The 17,442-nt window shown below is 49.3% G+C and overlaps 1 protein-coding gene and 1 non-coding gene across 6 annotated transcripts in view; both read right to left on the bottom strand.

The window, feature by feature from the left end:
• Nucleotides 1-13,435, bottom strand: part of PRRT1B (proline rich transmembrane protein 1B) — a 38,312-nt gene extending 24,877 nt beyond the window's left edge. Inside the window, exon 1 of one of the 5 annotated variants that reach the window (XM_044926465.2) lies at nt 12,826-13,435. In XM_044926465.2, the coding sequence (XP_044782400.2) occupies nt 12,826-13,264 (439 nt within the window). In that variant the 5' untranslated portion in view covers nt 13,265-13,435. Of the gene's footprint in view, nt 1-11,818; nt 12,100-12,825 lie in introns of those variants that run through there. The other 4 variants (XM_006045902.4, XM_044926467.2, XM_044926464.2 and 1 more) reach the window with 4 other exon arrangements.
• TRNAE-UUC lies at nt 9,851-9,922 on the bottom strand. Its single transcript has one exon. It is a non-coding gene; the product is annotated as a tRNA-Glu (tRNA).
• Nucleotides 13,436-17,442: the final 4,007 nt, after the last annotated feature.

The following is a 17,442-nucleotide window of genomic DNA, read 5'->3' as shown; positions in this document are numbered from 1 at the left end:
TCCACTGAGTCGGTGGCGCCCTCCAACCATCTCATCCTCTGTTGTCAATCTTTCCCAGATTGAAGGGTCTCTTCCAATGAGTTGGCTCTTCCCATCAGGAGACCAAAATATTGGAGCTTCAGCATCAGTTCTTCCAATGAATACTCAGGGTTGATTTCCTTTAGGACTGAGAATTTATACAACATAATATATGCAGCGTGCAGGACCCAATCCAAAAATCATTCGCCATACCAAGAATGAGGCAAATGTGGCCAGTCCTCAAGGGAAAAGAGAAGCAACATATGTCTACCCGAGGTGTTGGAGTTATCAGAAAAGGCAACTGTTATAACAAACTCCATGAGCAAAGATAAACAGACTTGAAAAACATTCTCAATAAAGAATTAGAATGTTTGACATGGATTTAAAAAAAGAAACAAGAAATTTTCAACACATAATATCTGAATTTTTTTTAATTCACTGATGTCAATATTAAAATGGAGGTGACGGGGAAAAAAATAGTGAGTTTGAAGAAGCACCAATCCTACAGACAGAGATTAAGGAAAAAAAGAATAGAGCTTCAGGGGCCTATGGTAACAGGAAAAGGTCTTAACTCCATGTCAAGTCCCAGGACAGATTTTGGGGAAAATACATTTGCAGTAATAACAGCTAACTACACATGTGGTAAAAGACAAATTCATAAAACTCTAAATATCCACAACAGGTACTCTGCGGGAGAAAGCCCCCTAGACACAGCATCATCGAACTTCTCGGGGACCTCCCTGGCGGTCCAGCGGTGGGACTCTGAGCTTCCATTACAGGCACTGCGGGTCTGACCCCTGGTCAGGGAACTAAAGATCCCCGCATGCCACACAGCGCAGCCAAAACACCACCACCAAACTCTCAAAACCAAAAGATTTAACATCAAAGCCTTGAAAACTGGCAGCGAAAAATGACCCATTATATATATACACACACATACACACACAGGGGAACAGCAATTTGAATTCCATAGACAGTCAAGAGACAGCTGAGGATCAGCATCTTAAACAGCTGATGGAGAAAACCTTCAACTCAGAAATCAACATCTAAAGGAAAAGTCCTTCAGGATGGAGGCACATGTGCCTCTTCTATTGCTGTACACAAATTATCGTAAACGCAGGGGCATACAACGCCCATCCACCTCACAGCTGTGAAAATGACTACATTTGTAAGAAGCAAAAGCCCAGAGGCGAGGATGTAGAGAAATTGGAACCCTTGTGCACGGTTAGTGGGAAGGTAAAATGGTGCAGACACTGTGGAAAACAAGCCAATTCCTCAAAAAAGTACACATTTCCAAAGAATTCCCTGGTGGTCCAGTTGTTGGGACTTGGCACTTTTCACTGCTGTGACCCTGGTCCAATCCCTGGTTGGGAAACTAAGATCCCACAAGCCATGCAATGCAACCAAAAAGAAAATAAGTAATTTCCACAGGAGCCAATAATTCCACTTCTGGGGACACATCCAGAAGAACTGAGAGCAGGGGAGAGATGCTTATGCACCCACGTTCACAGCAGCGCCGGTCACGAGACTGAAAGGCGGAGCCCAAGGGTCTACCGACCGATGAATGGGCAAAGTGGGGCTTACCCCCACAACTGCGTATCACTCGGCCTTTAAAAGGAAGGAAATTCTGACAACACAGAAGAGACTTAAAGACATTATTCTAAGTACAATAAGCCAGTCACAAAAAGACTCCACTGTCTGAGGTCCTTCAGTTCGGTTCAGTCGCTCAGTTGTGTCCGACTCTTCGCGACTTCATGAATCGCAGCACACCAGGCCTCCCTGTCCATCACCAACTCCTGGAGTTCACCCAAACTCATGTCCATCGAGTCAGTGATGCCATCCAGCCATCTCATCCTCTGTCGTCCCCTTCTCCTCCTGCCCCCAATCCCTCCCAGCATCCGAGTCTTTTCCAATGAGTCAACTCTTCACATGAGGTGGCCAAAGTACTGAAGTTTCAGCTTTAGCATCATTCCTTCCAAAGAACACCCAGGACTGATCTCCTTCAGAATGGACTGATTGGATCTCCTTGCAGTCCAAGGGACTCTCAAGAGTCTTCATCAACACCACAGTTCAAAAGCATCAATTCTTTGGCGCTCAGCTTTCTTCACAGTCCAACTCTCACTTCCATACATGACCACAGGAAAAACCATAGCCTTGACTAGATGGACCTTTGTTGGCAAAGTGATGTCTCTGCTTTTGAATATGCTATCTAGGTTGGTCATAACTTTCCTTCCAAGGAGTAAGCGTCTTTTAATTTCATGGCTACAGTCACCATCTGCAGTGATTTTGGAGCCCAGAAAAATAAAGTCTGACACTGTTTCCACTGTTTCCCCATCTATTTCCCATGAAGTGATGGGACCAGATGCCATGATCTTCGTTTTCTGACCAGACTCAGAAAGGGGGATGGTGGTTACCAGGAACCGGGGATGAGGGGTGAGGAGGAGAGTTGTTATTTATTGGGGACAGAGTTTCAGTTTGGAAAGATGAAAGAAAATACAGGGGTGGACGGTGGTGATGGTTACACGACAATGCAAATGCGTTTAGTGCCACGAACTGTACACTGAAAAATTGTTAAGATGGTACATTTTATGATATGTGCGTTTTACAGCTTTTTTAAATGGGGAAAGACTACCAAACACTCATGTCCTGGCTCATAGTTCCGTAGGTCAGAAGAGCCAGCTGACTCAACTCAGGGTCTTCATCCAGGTGTAAAGTGGAATGGGCCTCAAAGGAAGAATCTACCTCCAAGTTCATTCGGGTTGTTGGCAAATTCTAGCTCCGTGGCTCTGAGGCTCTGTTCCTGCAGGCTGCTCACCACCCTTCCCAGATGACCATCTCGATCTTTAAAGCCAGGAATGCACATCAGATCCTTCTCATGCTTCAAAACTCCCTGTCTTCCCTTCTGCTACTGGGTAGAGAGAGATCTCTGCATTTAAAGGACTCATTTGACTGGGTCAGACCCATCCAGAAAAATCTGTACTTTAAGATCAACTGACTTGGGACTTGAATTCTGTCTGCAAAAATCCCTTCACAGCAGCACCTGTACTGGTGTTTGGCAGAATAGCTAGGGAAGGGAAACGCAGGCACCATCTTTAGAGTTCTGCCTACGCAAGTAAGGCATTCTCAGATGGAAGAAAACTCAGGATTCCTTACCAGAGCCTTTCCGTAAGAGAGGTTAAAAAAAGTTCTTTGGGTTGAAAAGAAATAATACCAGAGGTGAACTTGGAACTTGAGAAATAAAGGAAGAACTATAGATGTATAATAATTGGGGTGAATATAAAAGATAATTTTTTCCTCTTAAATCCTCTAATGTATGACTGTTGAAAGCCAAAATTATAACATATTATGATGAGTTTGCAACGTGTACACGTGAAAACTATAACACTTATTAAAGTTATAAAAGCTTAACGATGGGGATGAAGGTAAAGAGATCTATAAATTTACAAGATTCTACACTTTACTGAAAGTGATACAATACTAATTCTAAGGAGACTGTGAGAAGTTGGGTATGTATTTTAATCCTTAGACCTGAGACAGGCCTGGAACCTGGGACCCTTTGCTTCAATGCTTGCACCTGGACACACCTCTCCTCCAACCACAAAATACAGAGAGTCCATATGGGACTAAAAATAACAGCATGCATGTGCAGTTAGGGCAAATTCTGGACAAAAAGATACAAAGAGATTAAAAACAAACAACCCAACTGCCAGTTTCGAAAAGCCTGGGGAGCAGGGTTGGGAGCAGATGCATGGTTCTGTGCATGCCCTCTGCACACACAACCACCCAAGAAGTGGGCAAGCCACGTAAGCCATCCCTCCAGCCAGACCCTGGACACCCCTACCCTCACCCCATATAAGGAAGCAGCTTGGTCCACCTCTTCAGCAAGTGAGGAAGCAAGGGAACCTGTTACTCGCTCTCACTCCCCCAGCCCCGCCGCAGGGCCCTCAATAAAGCCTTGCCTGAATTTTGTGTCTGACCTCTGATCAACTTCACTGATGAAGGAGGCCGAGAACCCTGGTTGGAGCAGCACAACCACTAAAAAGATAACCGGAAACTATGCAGCAAAACACCAAGAGATAAATTACAGTGGAATACTAGAAAAATATTCAAATTAATACCCACAAAGCTGGGAAGCGGGCACAGCACAGGAGTGAAGGGGGTAGAAACCAGAGGAACAAAGTAGAGGCCACAAAGTGGAAACAATAAAAGTAGCTTAAATATCGTATCAATGCTCCCCTGCTGGCTCAGGAGGGGAAGCCTCCACCTGCAATGCCAGAGACCTGAGTTTGATCCCTGGGTCAGGAAGATCCCCTGGAGAAGGGAATGGCAACCCACTCCAGTATTTTGGCCTGGAGAATTCCACGGACAGAGGAGCCTGGGCGGCTACAGTCCACGGGGTCTCAAAGAGTTGGGCACAACTGAGCAACTAACACACATCATATCAATAATTTAAAAACATATCAATGATTACAATAAATGCTGATCTCAACTTTCCAATTAAAAATCGGAGATTGACATAACAAATGAAAACCAAGACCTACAAAGCAAATGACAAGAGACAACACTTAAAATACTCAGAAGTGATAAATGGGTAGGAAAAGATAGGCCACACAAACTCAGCAAAAAAGGCTGGAATGGGCTCTTTTGATCACATTAAACAGACTAAGACCACCACCAGGTAGCTCTCTGGTGGTCCCATGGTTAGGACTCGGTGTTTTCACTGCCATGCGCCTGGGTTCAATCCCTGGTTAAATCTCACAAGCTGCAAGGTGTGGCCAAAACAAACAAAAAACATATTACCAGCAATAAAGAGAAACACTAATAATAAAAAGAATAATTTACCAGGAGGACGTTAACAATTATAAATACACATGTACCTAATAGCAGAGCTTCAATTTACACGAAACAGAAGTTGGAAGAGTTAGAGAGAAACGCGCAAGATGTACAGTTACAGAAGATGTTAATACCTGCATCCATCAGTTGACAGAACCAGACAAACCATCAGTAAGCACATGGACAATCTGAACAATACTATGAAGCATCTTGATCCAGCAGATGTTTATAGAATACTGTACCCAGCAACTGCAAATACCATTCTTCTCGAGAACACAACGTATATTTACCAAGACAGACCAGACATACAGACAGACATACTGGGCCATAAAGCAAATCAACGTTAAAGGAACTGAAATCATCCCAACTGCATCCCAACTGACCACAGGAGAATTAGAAACGAATACTAATGATGTATCTAGGAAAACATCAACTATCTGAAAATTAAATAATACACCTTAAAGAATTCATGGACCAAAAATAAAGTCACGAGGTAAATGGAAAAGTGATTCTGAACTGGGCGACCATGAAGAAAGAACCCATCAAGGTGTGAGCTGTAGAGATGTCCCTGGGGGGTCCAATGGTTAAGAATCTGCCCTGCAACGCGGGGGATACAGATTCCATCCCTGGTGGGGGAACTAAGATCCCACGAGCCACGGAGCAACGAAGCCCACGCACGACAGCTAGAAAGTCTGGGTGCCACAGCGCAAGATCCCGCAGGCCCCAACCAAGACCACACGCAGCCAAATAAATATTTTTTTTAAAGACATTACTAAGAACTCCAATACTTTGGCCACCTGATGCAAAGAGCTGACTCATTTGAAAAGACCCTGATGGTGGGAAAGATTGAAGGCGGGAGGAGAAGGGGACGACAGAGGATGAGATGGTTGGATGGCATCACCAATTCAATGGACATGAGTTTGAACAAACTCTGGGAGCTGGTGATGGACAGGGAGGCCTGGCATGCTGCAGTCCATGGGGTCACAAAGAGTTGGACACGACTGAGCGACTGAACTGAAGAATTACAAAGGCAAGTCATTGAGTGGAAGAAAATTTATCACATCTGTCAGACAAAGGGTTCTATCAATACTGTATAAAGAACTCAAACTCAATAATAAGGCAAATATCCCAATAAGAAAGTGGACAAAATACTTGCAAACACTTCCAAGCAGACATTCAAATGCCCAATAAGCATGTAAAAGATGCTCCATGCCTTTACTCATCAGAAATGCCATCAAAATTAGAAACGCCAGCTTTCCCTGGTGGCTCACTGGTTAAGAATGCAGGAGACAAAGGTTCAATCCCTGATCTGGGAAGATCCCAAATGCCATGGAGCAACTAAGCTACAACTATTGAGTCTGTGCTTCAGAGCCTGGGAGCTGCAACTGCTGAGCCCACGAGCCACAAATACTGAAGTCCGAGCGCCCTGGAGCCTGTGCTCTGCGACGAGAAGCCACCACAATGAGAAGCCTGCACGCCATGACTAGAGAGCAGCCTCCGCGCGTCGCAACTAGAGAAAGCCCCCGCAGCAATGAAGACCCAGCACAGCCAAATAAGTAAAATTATTTTAAAAATTAGAAATGCCAATTAAAGCCACGAGCTATCACCACCCATTAGGATAGCTAAAATTAAAAAAACAGAACCAACCAACTTGACCTTAGCAAGCTGTAGCAAATATGTAGAGCAATGGAAACTTTCAAACACTGCAAATAGGAAAACAAAACAGTAACAACCAGTTTGGGAAATAGTTTGACAATTTCTTAAAAAGTTGAACTTACATACACCATCAAGATTCAGCTATTCCACTCCTAGGCATTTACTCGAGAAATATAAACAACACATGACCACACAAATGCTTACAGAAAACTCTGTTTGCAATAGACCCAAACTGGAAACAACCAAGAGCCCACAACCAATTAATGGATAAAGCAATTGTGCCATGTCCATACGCTGGACTACGCCTGCAGGAGGCACCCTCTAGGAGCACTGACCCCAAACACATAATTCTCTCCCCTTGAGTGTCCACCACACTGAGTGACTTAAAATACACACACACACACACACCCCGATGTATTTATCTGCTGCACTGGGTCACAGTCGCCTCGTGCGAGCTCTTCTGTTGGGGCTCACAGCTCTGCGGTGCGCTGGCTCCAGAGCATGAAGGCTTGGGAGTCGCGTGTGAGAGCTTAGTTTCCCCACCAGGGATCAAACCCGTGTCTCCCACATTGCAAGGCAGACTCTTCACCACTGGACCATCACGGAAGTTCCCGAATGCATGCTCAGTCCCTTCGGTCGTGTCCGACTCTTTGCGACCCCATGGACTGTAGCCCACCAGGCTCCTCTGTCCATGGGGATTCTCCAGGCAAGAATCCTGGAGTGGGTTGCCATTTCCTTCTCCAAGGGCTCTTCCTGACCCAGGGATCGAACCCACCCTCTCTTCCGTCTCCTGCAGGGGCAGGTGGGTTCTTTACCACTAGCGCCACCTGGGAAGCCCCCGCATGACTTCCAGTGAAGAGACTAAGGCAGCAGGTGTGCGGCTGCTTCTGAGATTAGGTTTTAAAAAGCTCCTGCCTTCTTCTCAGTTGCCGTGTGTCTCTGGTGACTCCAGAAGGAAATGAGCCGTGATAGGAGAGGCCCACGTGACATGGCAGGATGCTGAGGCCCTCGTCCAACAGCCAACCACCCATGAGGCACCAAAATTTGAGGACAACCAGGTCAGTGAGTTTGCAGGCAGTGCTTCAGCCTCTGCTGAGTCTTGGGGTTACTGTATCCTAGCTGATGACTTGACTACAACCTCAGGAGACACTCAAGACACAGGCACCCCACCCAGCCACCCCAGACTGCACGGTAATAAATATGGGTTCTTTAAAATGTGGCTTCTTTAAGTGCTGGGCACTTCCCTGGTGGCACAGTGGATAGGAATCCACCTGCCAATGCAGAGGACACAGGTTCAATCCCTTGTCTGGGAAGATGCCACGTGCCGCCCGTGCACCAAAACTACTGAGCCGGCCTGTGCTCTAGAGCCCGGGAGCCACCACTCCTGAAGCCCACACACCCTAGAGCCGCTGCTCGGCAATGGAAGGCGCTGCAATGAGAAGCCTGTCCACCGCAGTGAAGAGCAGCCCTTGCTCTCTGCAACTAGGGAAAAGCCCTCCTGCAAGATGATCCCATGAAGCCAAAAAATAAACAAACACAAAATAAAATTATATTAAAAAAAAAAACACCTAAGTGTTGAGAGTACAGATCTTCCTCGACTCACAATGGGGTTTGTACCCTGATAAACCCATCAAAAGTTGAAAATATTGTTAAGTCAAAAATGCATTTAGGGAAATTCCCCGGTGGTCCAGTGATTCGGATTCTGCACTTTCATTCCCAAGGACATGGGTTCTATCCCTGGTTGAGGAACTACGATCCCACGAGCCATGCAGTTGGGGAAAAAAAATGTATCTAATACACTGACCTCCAGAACATCATAGTCTTAGACCAGCCTGCTTTAAATCTGCTCAGAACACTTACAACAGCCCACAGTCGGGAAAAACTGTCCAACACAAAGCCTACTTGACAATCAAGCGCGTGAGTATCTCCTGTCACTGAACACTGGAATGAAAGTGAAAAATAGAATGGCTGAGTGGGTACAGAATGGCTACAATGTACCTTTGTGGTTCAGTGGGTGACGGGGCGCCACGGCCCTGCCACCCCCAGCGTTGTGACAGAAGCAGACTGCAGGCTGCCAGGGAGGCGGCGACCGGAACTCAAAAAGCAAAGTCCGGTTTCTACCAAATGCATGTCACCTTCACACAACTGTCAAGTTGGAAACCAGACCACTGAACCATCTGTAATTTGTAGTTGGGGACCACCTGTAATTTGTTTAACAGTTACAACTCCTCAGCAGTAAAAAGGAATGAACTCTGTATATGCACAGAAGCCCACATGGATGGATCGCTAAATCATTAAGCCACGGACAGGCAGCCAATCGAAGAGTGTCCAGGCTATATGATTCCATGTATATAAAATCCTAGAATAATGTACCATTGAGATGGACAGAAAGCCACCCATAGCCGCAGGAAGGGATTACCAGGGGCACAAGGAAACTTTTGGGGGTAAAGACTGTTATTTTGGGACTTATGGTCTAGTGGTTAAGACTCTGAACTCCCAATGCAGAGTGTGCAGGTTCGATCCCTGGTCAGGGAACTAGACCCCACATGCCACAGTGAAGACCTGGTACAGTTAAATAAATATTTAAAAAAAAAAAAAAGATTGTTATTTTGATGTACTGATTGCTGAAGAGAGATGCACAATACGTCAAAACTGATCAAAACGCAGATTTTAAATAGAGGCAGCTTGGTATACTTCAATTATACCCCAAATAAAGTGATGACATTCTTTAAAGAAAAAGACATGCTTTTGAACACTTGCACACTGGGGCTTGCTCTCTCTCACCCCTGGGAATCCTTCTGCCACCCACTGGACCGGCCTCAAGGAGGAGAATGGGGGCACCCACAGGCAATGTCTTGCCAGTCCCCAGACCACTCAGCCCCAGGGAGTCGGCCCCACGCTGCAGACCCACACGATCCTGACAACACATGCCTGCTGTATTAGACCACTAAGTTCTGAGCTGGTTTGTTCCGCAACAAAAGCCAACTGATCACTGATACAGAAGGTTTCCTCTGGGAGCAGGAAGGACCGGGATGGGGGCAGGAGAGTGGGGAGCAGGCAGAGGCTGAATAAAGGGAGAGGCCGCAGTGGCCGGGCCAGAAGGGAGGCAGAGCGCCAGATGGATACAGACAAGCGGGGGGACTGGTGGGTGCAGTGGGGTGCACCCAGCCCAACCCCATCCGGAGGGGAGGAGGGGAAATGAGCTGGCAAGAGCGGCAGGGTGAATCACGCTCGCCTCTTTTCCCTCCTCCCTCAGTGCCCGGGGCAGAGCTGGACTGGTGGATATGGGATGAGGGTCTTTTTTTCCCCCCCCAGCGGTGCCACTCAACTTACAGGATCTCAGTTCCCCGGCCAGGGATTGAACCCAGGCCCCAGCCATGAAAATGCTGAGTCCTAACCACTGGACCACCAGGGAGGTCCCTGGGATGAGGGTCTGGGTCACAACCAGGAGCTCGGGCTCAGCAGCCAGACTGCCTGGGCTGCTTCCCCACCCAGCACCTCCTCGGTTTCCTCATCCTTAAAATGGGGACACCACCACCTCTCGGGGTCATCGTGGGAATGAGATGAGTGTGTGGCTGTACAGTGCTTGGACCCTCAGCTAAGACGGGGTCCGTGATCTGAGGTTAGGAAGTGGCTGGAAGAAACTGGAAGGGTGTTCTGGCCAGTCTGAGGAATCTGCAAGAGGCAGGGGAAATGAAAACCATTGAGAAATGAGGTCACACAACATCAGCAAGACCTGTGACTTCTAAGCTTGACCCAGAGAGCTGGGCTCTTCCAGAAGGATCTGAGGGTGCGGGGCGGGGGGGCGCTTCAGGGTTGTTGATCTGTTGGAGGGCTGGGCTAGCCTAAATATTCCTGGGGGAGGCACCAGGGCAGCTCTCAACCTCACCCACCCAGCCACCCAGGGCTGCAGGTTTTAAATAATCAAGGCAACAACAACAAAAGGGCCACTGTGGGGCAGATGAGTTAGGAAGCTCTCAGCCAAAATCCACCTCCCCTGGTACACAAAGCCCCCAGATCACCCTCTGAATACGCAACCAGGTGGAGGCACCCAGCCAGCCAGACATTCAGTCCCACACATTGTCATTGGGCAACTCCAGTGGACTAGTGTTCTAGCCTCAGAAATACAATTCGGGATGGATGGAGAGATGATCACACTCAGTGGGTAAGTCAGACAGAGACGAATATCATATATCAGTTACATGTGGAATCTAAGAAATGATACAAATGGACTTATTTACAAAAACAGACAACAAACAGAAATGGACTCACAGACGTAGAAAACAAACTTATGGTTACCAAAGAGGAATTGGGGGGGAGGGATAAATTAGGAGTTTGGGATTAACATACGAACTCCTAATATATAAAACAGATAAACAACAAGGACCTATAGCACAGGGAACTAGAGTCAGTATTTTGTAATAAACTGTAATGGAAACAAATCTGAAAAAGAGCGGATATATACCTGAATCACACCGAAACTAACACAACACGGGAAATCGACCATATTTCAGAAAAAATACAATTCTGTACCACAAATCCTACCAAAATACCATCATTTCAGCAAGGTTAGGTGCCTGTACGGCTGCTAAGTGGATGAAGCTTTGCCACGAAGATGTTCAAGTGAGCAGCTACTGTTTTGAAGCATTTATCAGGTGCCAGGCCCTGAGAATAATTATGTCTGCAATGACCCTGAGCCAGGGTGATCCAGTGGTTAAGAATCTGCCTTGCAATGCAGGGCTTGTGCATTCAATCCCTGGTCAGGGAACTAGATCCCGCATGCCACCTCGGGGCAACTAACTGAGCCTGCCACCAGAGCTAGAGAGAGCTGGCACCCCACAACTAGAAAGGCGTAGCACCCCCTCCTCCCCCAGCCACAATGAGAGCGCCCAGGCACCTGCAAGGAAAAGCCCCAGCAGGAGGAAGACCCAGCGCAGCCAAAAAAATTATTTTAAAGTTGAGTGTCTCAGTTGTCTTAAAAAAAAAAAAACAGAGCCAGCTTTGTCATCTGTGCGAATTTGAGAGATTTAAACTCCCCATCCTCCCTTCTCTCACGTGTAAATGGGGACAAGAAAAGGATCCTTTAAAGATAACACTAGTGGACACATGGCCAGGCTCTGCTTTGAGAGCCTCCTACAGGAGTGTCCCAGGGGAGCCCCAGGTGGGCCTTATTCGCTGAGGTTCACAGCTGTAACCTGAACCTCCCCACCCTCCCCCCAGTTCGGGCACCGAGCGCCCCGCGGAGACGCCAGCCCCTGCCCCAGTTATCATAACAAAAACCGCAGCTGTCCCGGGCGGCCTGGACAAATACCTGGCCCGATGGCGCGGAGATAGGGCCGCAGAGTAAATACATTTGCTGGCCGGGCTGCCGCGCCGCGGCCTCGGGTTCTCGAGTTCTTGACACCTGAGCCTCGCCGGGACATTCCAGCCAGAAAAGGGGGGCCGGGAGCCGGGTGGGAGGTGCTCGAGGGTGGGGAAGAGGGGGCGCTTCCTGGAGGTCTGGGGCGGCGGAGGCAGATAAAGCCAGGCGGGGCCCGGTCCCTCTTGGCAACAGCAACCCCCTGGGAGCCCCTTGCAGAAGAGACCTAGGGGCGCCCCCGCCCCAGGTTGGTGGTGGAGGCGGGGGTTGTTAGGCAGACCGCACCGTCCGCGGCTCCGTCCCCCCGCCGTCACCAGCAGCCCCTGGCCCGCCCGAGGTTAGGGCCGGGGCCAGGGGATTCTCGGATCAGCGCGCCCTGCCCCCACCCCCGCCCCCAGTGCTGGCTGCCCCGCGGACGCCAAAGTTGCGGGGCCTTCCCGCTCCCCCTACCCAGTCCGTCCATCTCTGTATCTCGCGCCCCCGTCCCACTTCCCTCGGTCCCTGTTTCAGTCTGCAGGGGCTCTCCCCATCTCTCCCCGTCTCTGCCCCCCAACCCCGCCAGGGTCGCCCCTCCCCCGCTCCAAGGACTTCAGCCTGACCAGAGGGGCGAAGAAAGTTACTAGAGGAAGTACCGGGCGTGGGGTGCGGGGGACACGGCCCCCCCCCGATCGCCACTGCAGGGGCACCTGCTGCCCGCCCGGGGGCCGAGCTGAGGGTTGCCCGCCGCCAGCTCTCCCGCAGGGGCGCCTGTCCTGCAGAGAGGGGCACAGCCAAAGTCCCCGAAACTTGCCGCTGGCAGCCGCCGGTTCCCCCAGTCCCGGGCAGCAGGGAGAGGCGTCCAGGGCAGGGCCAGGTTGGGACCCCGCGGAGCCAGCCTCGGGGCCCGGGGTGGGGGTCGCCCACGCCTTCCCCGGGAGCCGGGCTGGGGTGGGGGCGCGCACCGGGCCCACGGCCCTTACCTGCGTCCATGGTGCGACCAGCCAGGCTGCACGCCTCCCGCCGCCGTCGGGCCCGGCTCCCGCTCTCGCGGACAGCTCGGGTTTCCTGGTGCGCGCTGCGCGGCCGGTTAATCATTGACCGCAGGACTGCTCGCGGCTGGGTCAACAGGTGGCTCCTCGCGCGCCCGGGCCGCTGGGGCCCGAACCCGTGCGGCCTGGCCGCCTCCGCAAGACCCGCGCCCGGCCGGCCCCGAGGAAGGGGGCCGAGTCGGAGGGGCGCAGCCCAGGCCCAGCTAGGAAAGGGCGGAGCGGGGCGGCGGTGAAGGAGTGCGGGAGACCGGCCGGCCGGAGAGCCCAGCTGGATGCATTGGTGGCCAACGAGGGCCTTGCGGATCCAAAGAGTGTCCAGTCTCCCCTTCTGTGTCTCCCAGCAAGGGAAGCCAGCAGTGCAGATTTTCATATGAAATCTTCTGGGGTTTAAAACAATGTGTGTGACACTTCTGTTCCCTGAGACTTGCCAGATTGGAGAACTCAAAGCAGGTCTACTCCAACATCCAGAAATGCTAGATAAACTACACCCACAAGCCAGACAGCAATTTCAATTCATAGCTGAGCTCCCAAGATGGGAAGAGAGATCCCTGGGACCAAGGAAGAGGAGGCAAACCCTGGAGGAGGGGACCAGGGTTTGGGGGGTGGGGGACGGTTCTGTCTGTAGTAGACTAGTGGTCTCAGTGGAGATCTAGCATTATTAGTGAAAGTCACTCAGTCGTGTATGACTCTTTGTGACCCCATGGACTATACAGTCCATGGAATTCTCCAGGCCAGACTACCGGAATGGGTAGTCGTTCCCTTCTCCAGGGTATCTTCCCAACCCAGGTTAGAACCCAGGTCTCCTGCATTGCAAGCAGATTCTTTACCAGCTGAGCCACAAGGGAAGCCCAAGAATACTGGAGTGGGTAGCCTATCCCTTCTCCAGGGGATCTTCCCAACCCAGGAATTGAACCAGGGTCTCCTGGATTGCAGGTGGATTCTTTACCAGCTGAACCAGCAGGGAAGTGGTCTAGGGCTTGAGTTTTACACACAGGTGCACTCCCTGCGTTGGCAGTGTGGAGTCTTAACCACAGGATCACCAGGAGAGTCCCTGCAAAACGTGTCAGTCTTTACTTTTCACGGTTAGAATTTTCATCTAGTCCTTTTAAAATCTGTATGTTTTTCATAATGTCTTTTCTGTGGTGATACAAAAAAAAAAAAAAAATAGAGACATCACTTTGCTGACAAAGGTCCGTATAGTCAAAGCTATGGTTTTTCCAGTAGTCATATACTGGAACCATAAGGAAGTCATATACTGGAACCATACTTGGACCATAAGGAAGGCTGAGCACTGAAGAACTGATGCTTTCGAATTGTGGTGCTAGAGAAGACTCTTGAGAGTCCCTTGGACTGCAAGATTAAACCAGTCAATCCTAAAGGAAATCAACCCTGAATATACATTGGAAGGGTTGATGCTGAAGCTCCAATACTTTGGCCACCTGATGTGATGAGTCGACTCACTGGGAAAGACCCTGATGCAGGGAAAGATCGAAGGCAAAAGAAGGGGTCAGCAAAAGATGAGATGTTTAGCTAGTATCACCATGTCCATGACTCAAGGGACATGAGTTTGAGCACACTCTGGGAGATAGTGAAGGACAGAGAAGCCTGGTGTGCTGCCGTCCAGGGGGTCGCAAAGTTGGACACGACTGAGCGACTGGACAACAACACTCTAGTCCATGTGCTTTCTCTTCAAATGGTTTTAAAAACTTTTTATTGGAAAGTAATTTCAAACTCAAGAGACCCCAGGGACTGCAGCACACCAGACTTCCCTGTCTTCTCTGGTGTGTTTTTTGGCCAGGACAGAATCTAGGCCAGAATTACATGTAGCCTTTGGTTGCCATGTTTGCAAACACTTGTATAGACCTGGTTTTAAATTCTTTTCAAATTGCTGTAATATGTCTAGTTTTTCAGATATGAATGGGCCCATTTGCTGCACCTGCTGTTGCACAAGAGGCAGGTCTCACGGGCTTCGGCATCATCATGAGTTCACGGTCAGCAGAAGTAAACTTCTAAAGGTGCCCTGCGTGAGCCACACGTGCGCCTGCAACACGAGTCGGGTGGCTCCTCGGGTGAACCATCTTGTTTCTCCACTTGGGGTTTCTGCACCACGTGGAGGGCCCGTTCCACTTCTGCGGGAGGACTCTGCCCAGAGCCACTGCGGTAGCGGCTTGCTTCAGTCTCACAAAAGCACCGTCCCTTTCAGTCTCCAGCCATATGCAGAGGGCCAATTCTAGAACCTGCTACTGTGCGTGGGGCTGTGACTCTGACTCCCAGCCCCCAAGGCACAATCGGGTTCTGGCCCCATCATGGGCAACTGGGCTTCAACCATTGGCAACGAGAGCCTTCTTGCAAGGCCTGGATACCGTATTTCTCTTTCTTATCCTGGGCGGACGATGCCCTCCTCCACATCTGGAGCATGTATGTGTGCGAGCGTGCTGGCCTGGCTCTTGACTGGAGGTCCATTTGCAGCCACAAGCCTTGGGTGAACCATGTAATCGCTCTGCTTCTCAATTTCCCCATCAGGAAAATGGGTTTGTTAAAATAAAAAACAAACGAAGACCAGCCTTGAACGTTCCCTGGGTAGACAAAACCAGTTTTGTAACCAAGCAGGACCCTATGGGGCCTTCCCAGAACAGACCCCAACCCCTGCCATATCCTCCACCTGCCTCTTGTCTGTAGAAAAACCACGAGTGTCCTAGGTCTTCCCCAAGTCCTATGTGAATGAAAGTCACTCAGTTGTGTCCAACTCTTTGCTACCCCATGGACTGTAAAACCCATGGAATTCTCCAGGCCAGAATACTGGAGTAGGTAGCCTTTTCCTTTTCCAGGGGATCTTCCCAACCCAGGGAGCAAACCCAGGTCTTCCAATTGCAGGCGGATTCTTTACCAGCTGAGCCACCAGGGAAGCCCAAGTTCTAAAGAGTGCATTAAATCAGAGAAGTGTGAAAATGCAGAAACAAAAATAGTCAAGCAAGACAAAATAATAATAGTTTAGCTATTAAAGCCAAGGACCTTTAGTTCCTCCTCCAGGGCTATAGTTAATATTCTGAGCTGTGTCCTTTGAGCTGTTTTGCACATACCCAAATCCCTACCAGGTGGAAGAAGTTAACTGTCTGCTGCCCATAGGCACACAGACTCCAGGCCAGTTAGAATTAGCAGGTTGATGATGCTGACTCCTGATTACCTCACTACCAACCAATCAGAAGAACGTCGGAGTGCTGATCATGCATCGCAAGACCACCTCCCTCACCCTGTCTTTAAAAACCTTCCCTGAAAGCCTTTGGGGAGTTCAGGACTTTTAAGCACTGCTTGTCCTGGACTTCTTGCTTGGTGCCTGCAATAAACGCTCCATTTTCCTTCACCACAACCTGGTGTGAGTAGATTGGCTTTGTTACGTTCAGACAAACAGACTCATGTTTGATTTCATGACAGTTCAGCCATACAAACAAAATTTAATGTAGCTTATTCTGCAAGAGTAACTTGACTGGGGTCATTCCTTCCTTCTGCCTCGGGAAATCATACGCACAGCTGAAACTGTTTCCCAGAATTGGTGTAGGGAACCAATTCCCTATCACTTAAGAAAATCCCAGCATTATTAATATAGCCAATCACAGAGAAGAATACAGTCAACTGCCTTTCACTGTCCAAGCTGCTTGATAATAACGTACTGTGAGCCTTATTCTGTGTTTTGCTTTGCAAGTTCTTTGTTCAAAAACTGTCTTTTGCACAATCAACTTTTACTATTAACAGTTACCACTTCAACTATTCACGGGCTCCCAGGTGGTGCAATGATAAAGAATCCACCTGCCAATGCAGGAGATGCAAGAGACACAGGTTTGATCCCTGGTCAGGAAGATTCCCTGGAGTAGGAAATGGCAGCCCACTCCAGTCTTGCCTGGGAAATCCCATGGACAGAGGGGCCTGGAGGGCTACAGTCCATGGGGTCGTGAAGAGTTGGACACACCGAGCGTGTGCACACACACACACACACACACACTTGTAATGATTCGTGGGTTTATTCCTGCTATTTCTGCAGTTTTGACAGGTTGTGTAAGGCTTTACTCCTATTCAGGATATATAACCAGACCTTGTTTAACTTTGCACTATCTAGCCACAGCCGTATCAGACCAGAAGAGCAAATACCAGAATACAACACCACGGTTCTCCTCGGGTGAGGGGTTAGGGTTGATTTTAGTTTCGTGTGCATGTTTGTCTGTATATATTTTCTGCAATGAGGATGAGTTACACCTGGGATTGGGAAACTAGCAATTCTCTTAAAATGTCAGGCACCTGGTCAACCCAAGTGCGGAGCATCAACTTGTGTTCAACAAAACCTTAAAGACCTGAGGGGGATGAACCGACAATTTTTGCAGGCAGTGGGGCTGGCTAAGGGGATGGCGGAGGAGGGCCACGTTGGAAAGCCAGGTTTCCTGTGTTCCTGTGAACTTGACCCGGTGGGGCAATGGTGAAGATGGGGGCAAGAATCCCAGAGTTCTGCCTCACCTGGTTCTGAGAAAATCAAGGCTGAGTCTCAACCCCACTACTCAT

This window comes from Bubalus bubalis, chromosome 12 (genome assembly GCF_019923935.1).
Source record: "Bubalus bubalis isolate 160015118507 breed Murrah chromosome 12, NDDB_SH_1, whole genome shotgun sequence".
Taxonomy (NCBI): domain Eukaryota; kingdom Metazoa; phylum Chordata; class Mammalia; order Artiodactyla; family Bovidae; genus Bubalus; species Bubalus bubalis.
The sequence above is the reverse complement of the archived record's forward strand: the minus strand, read 5'-3'. Positions and strand labels throughout refer to the sequence as shown.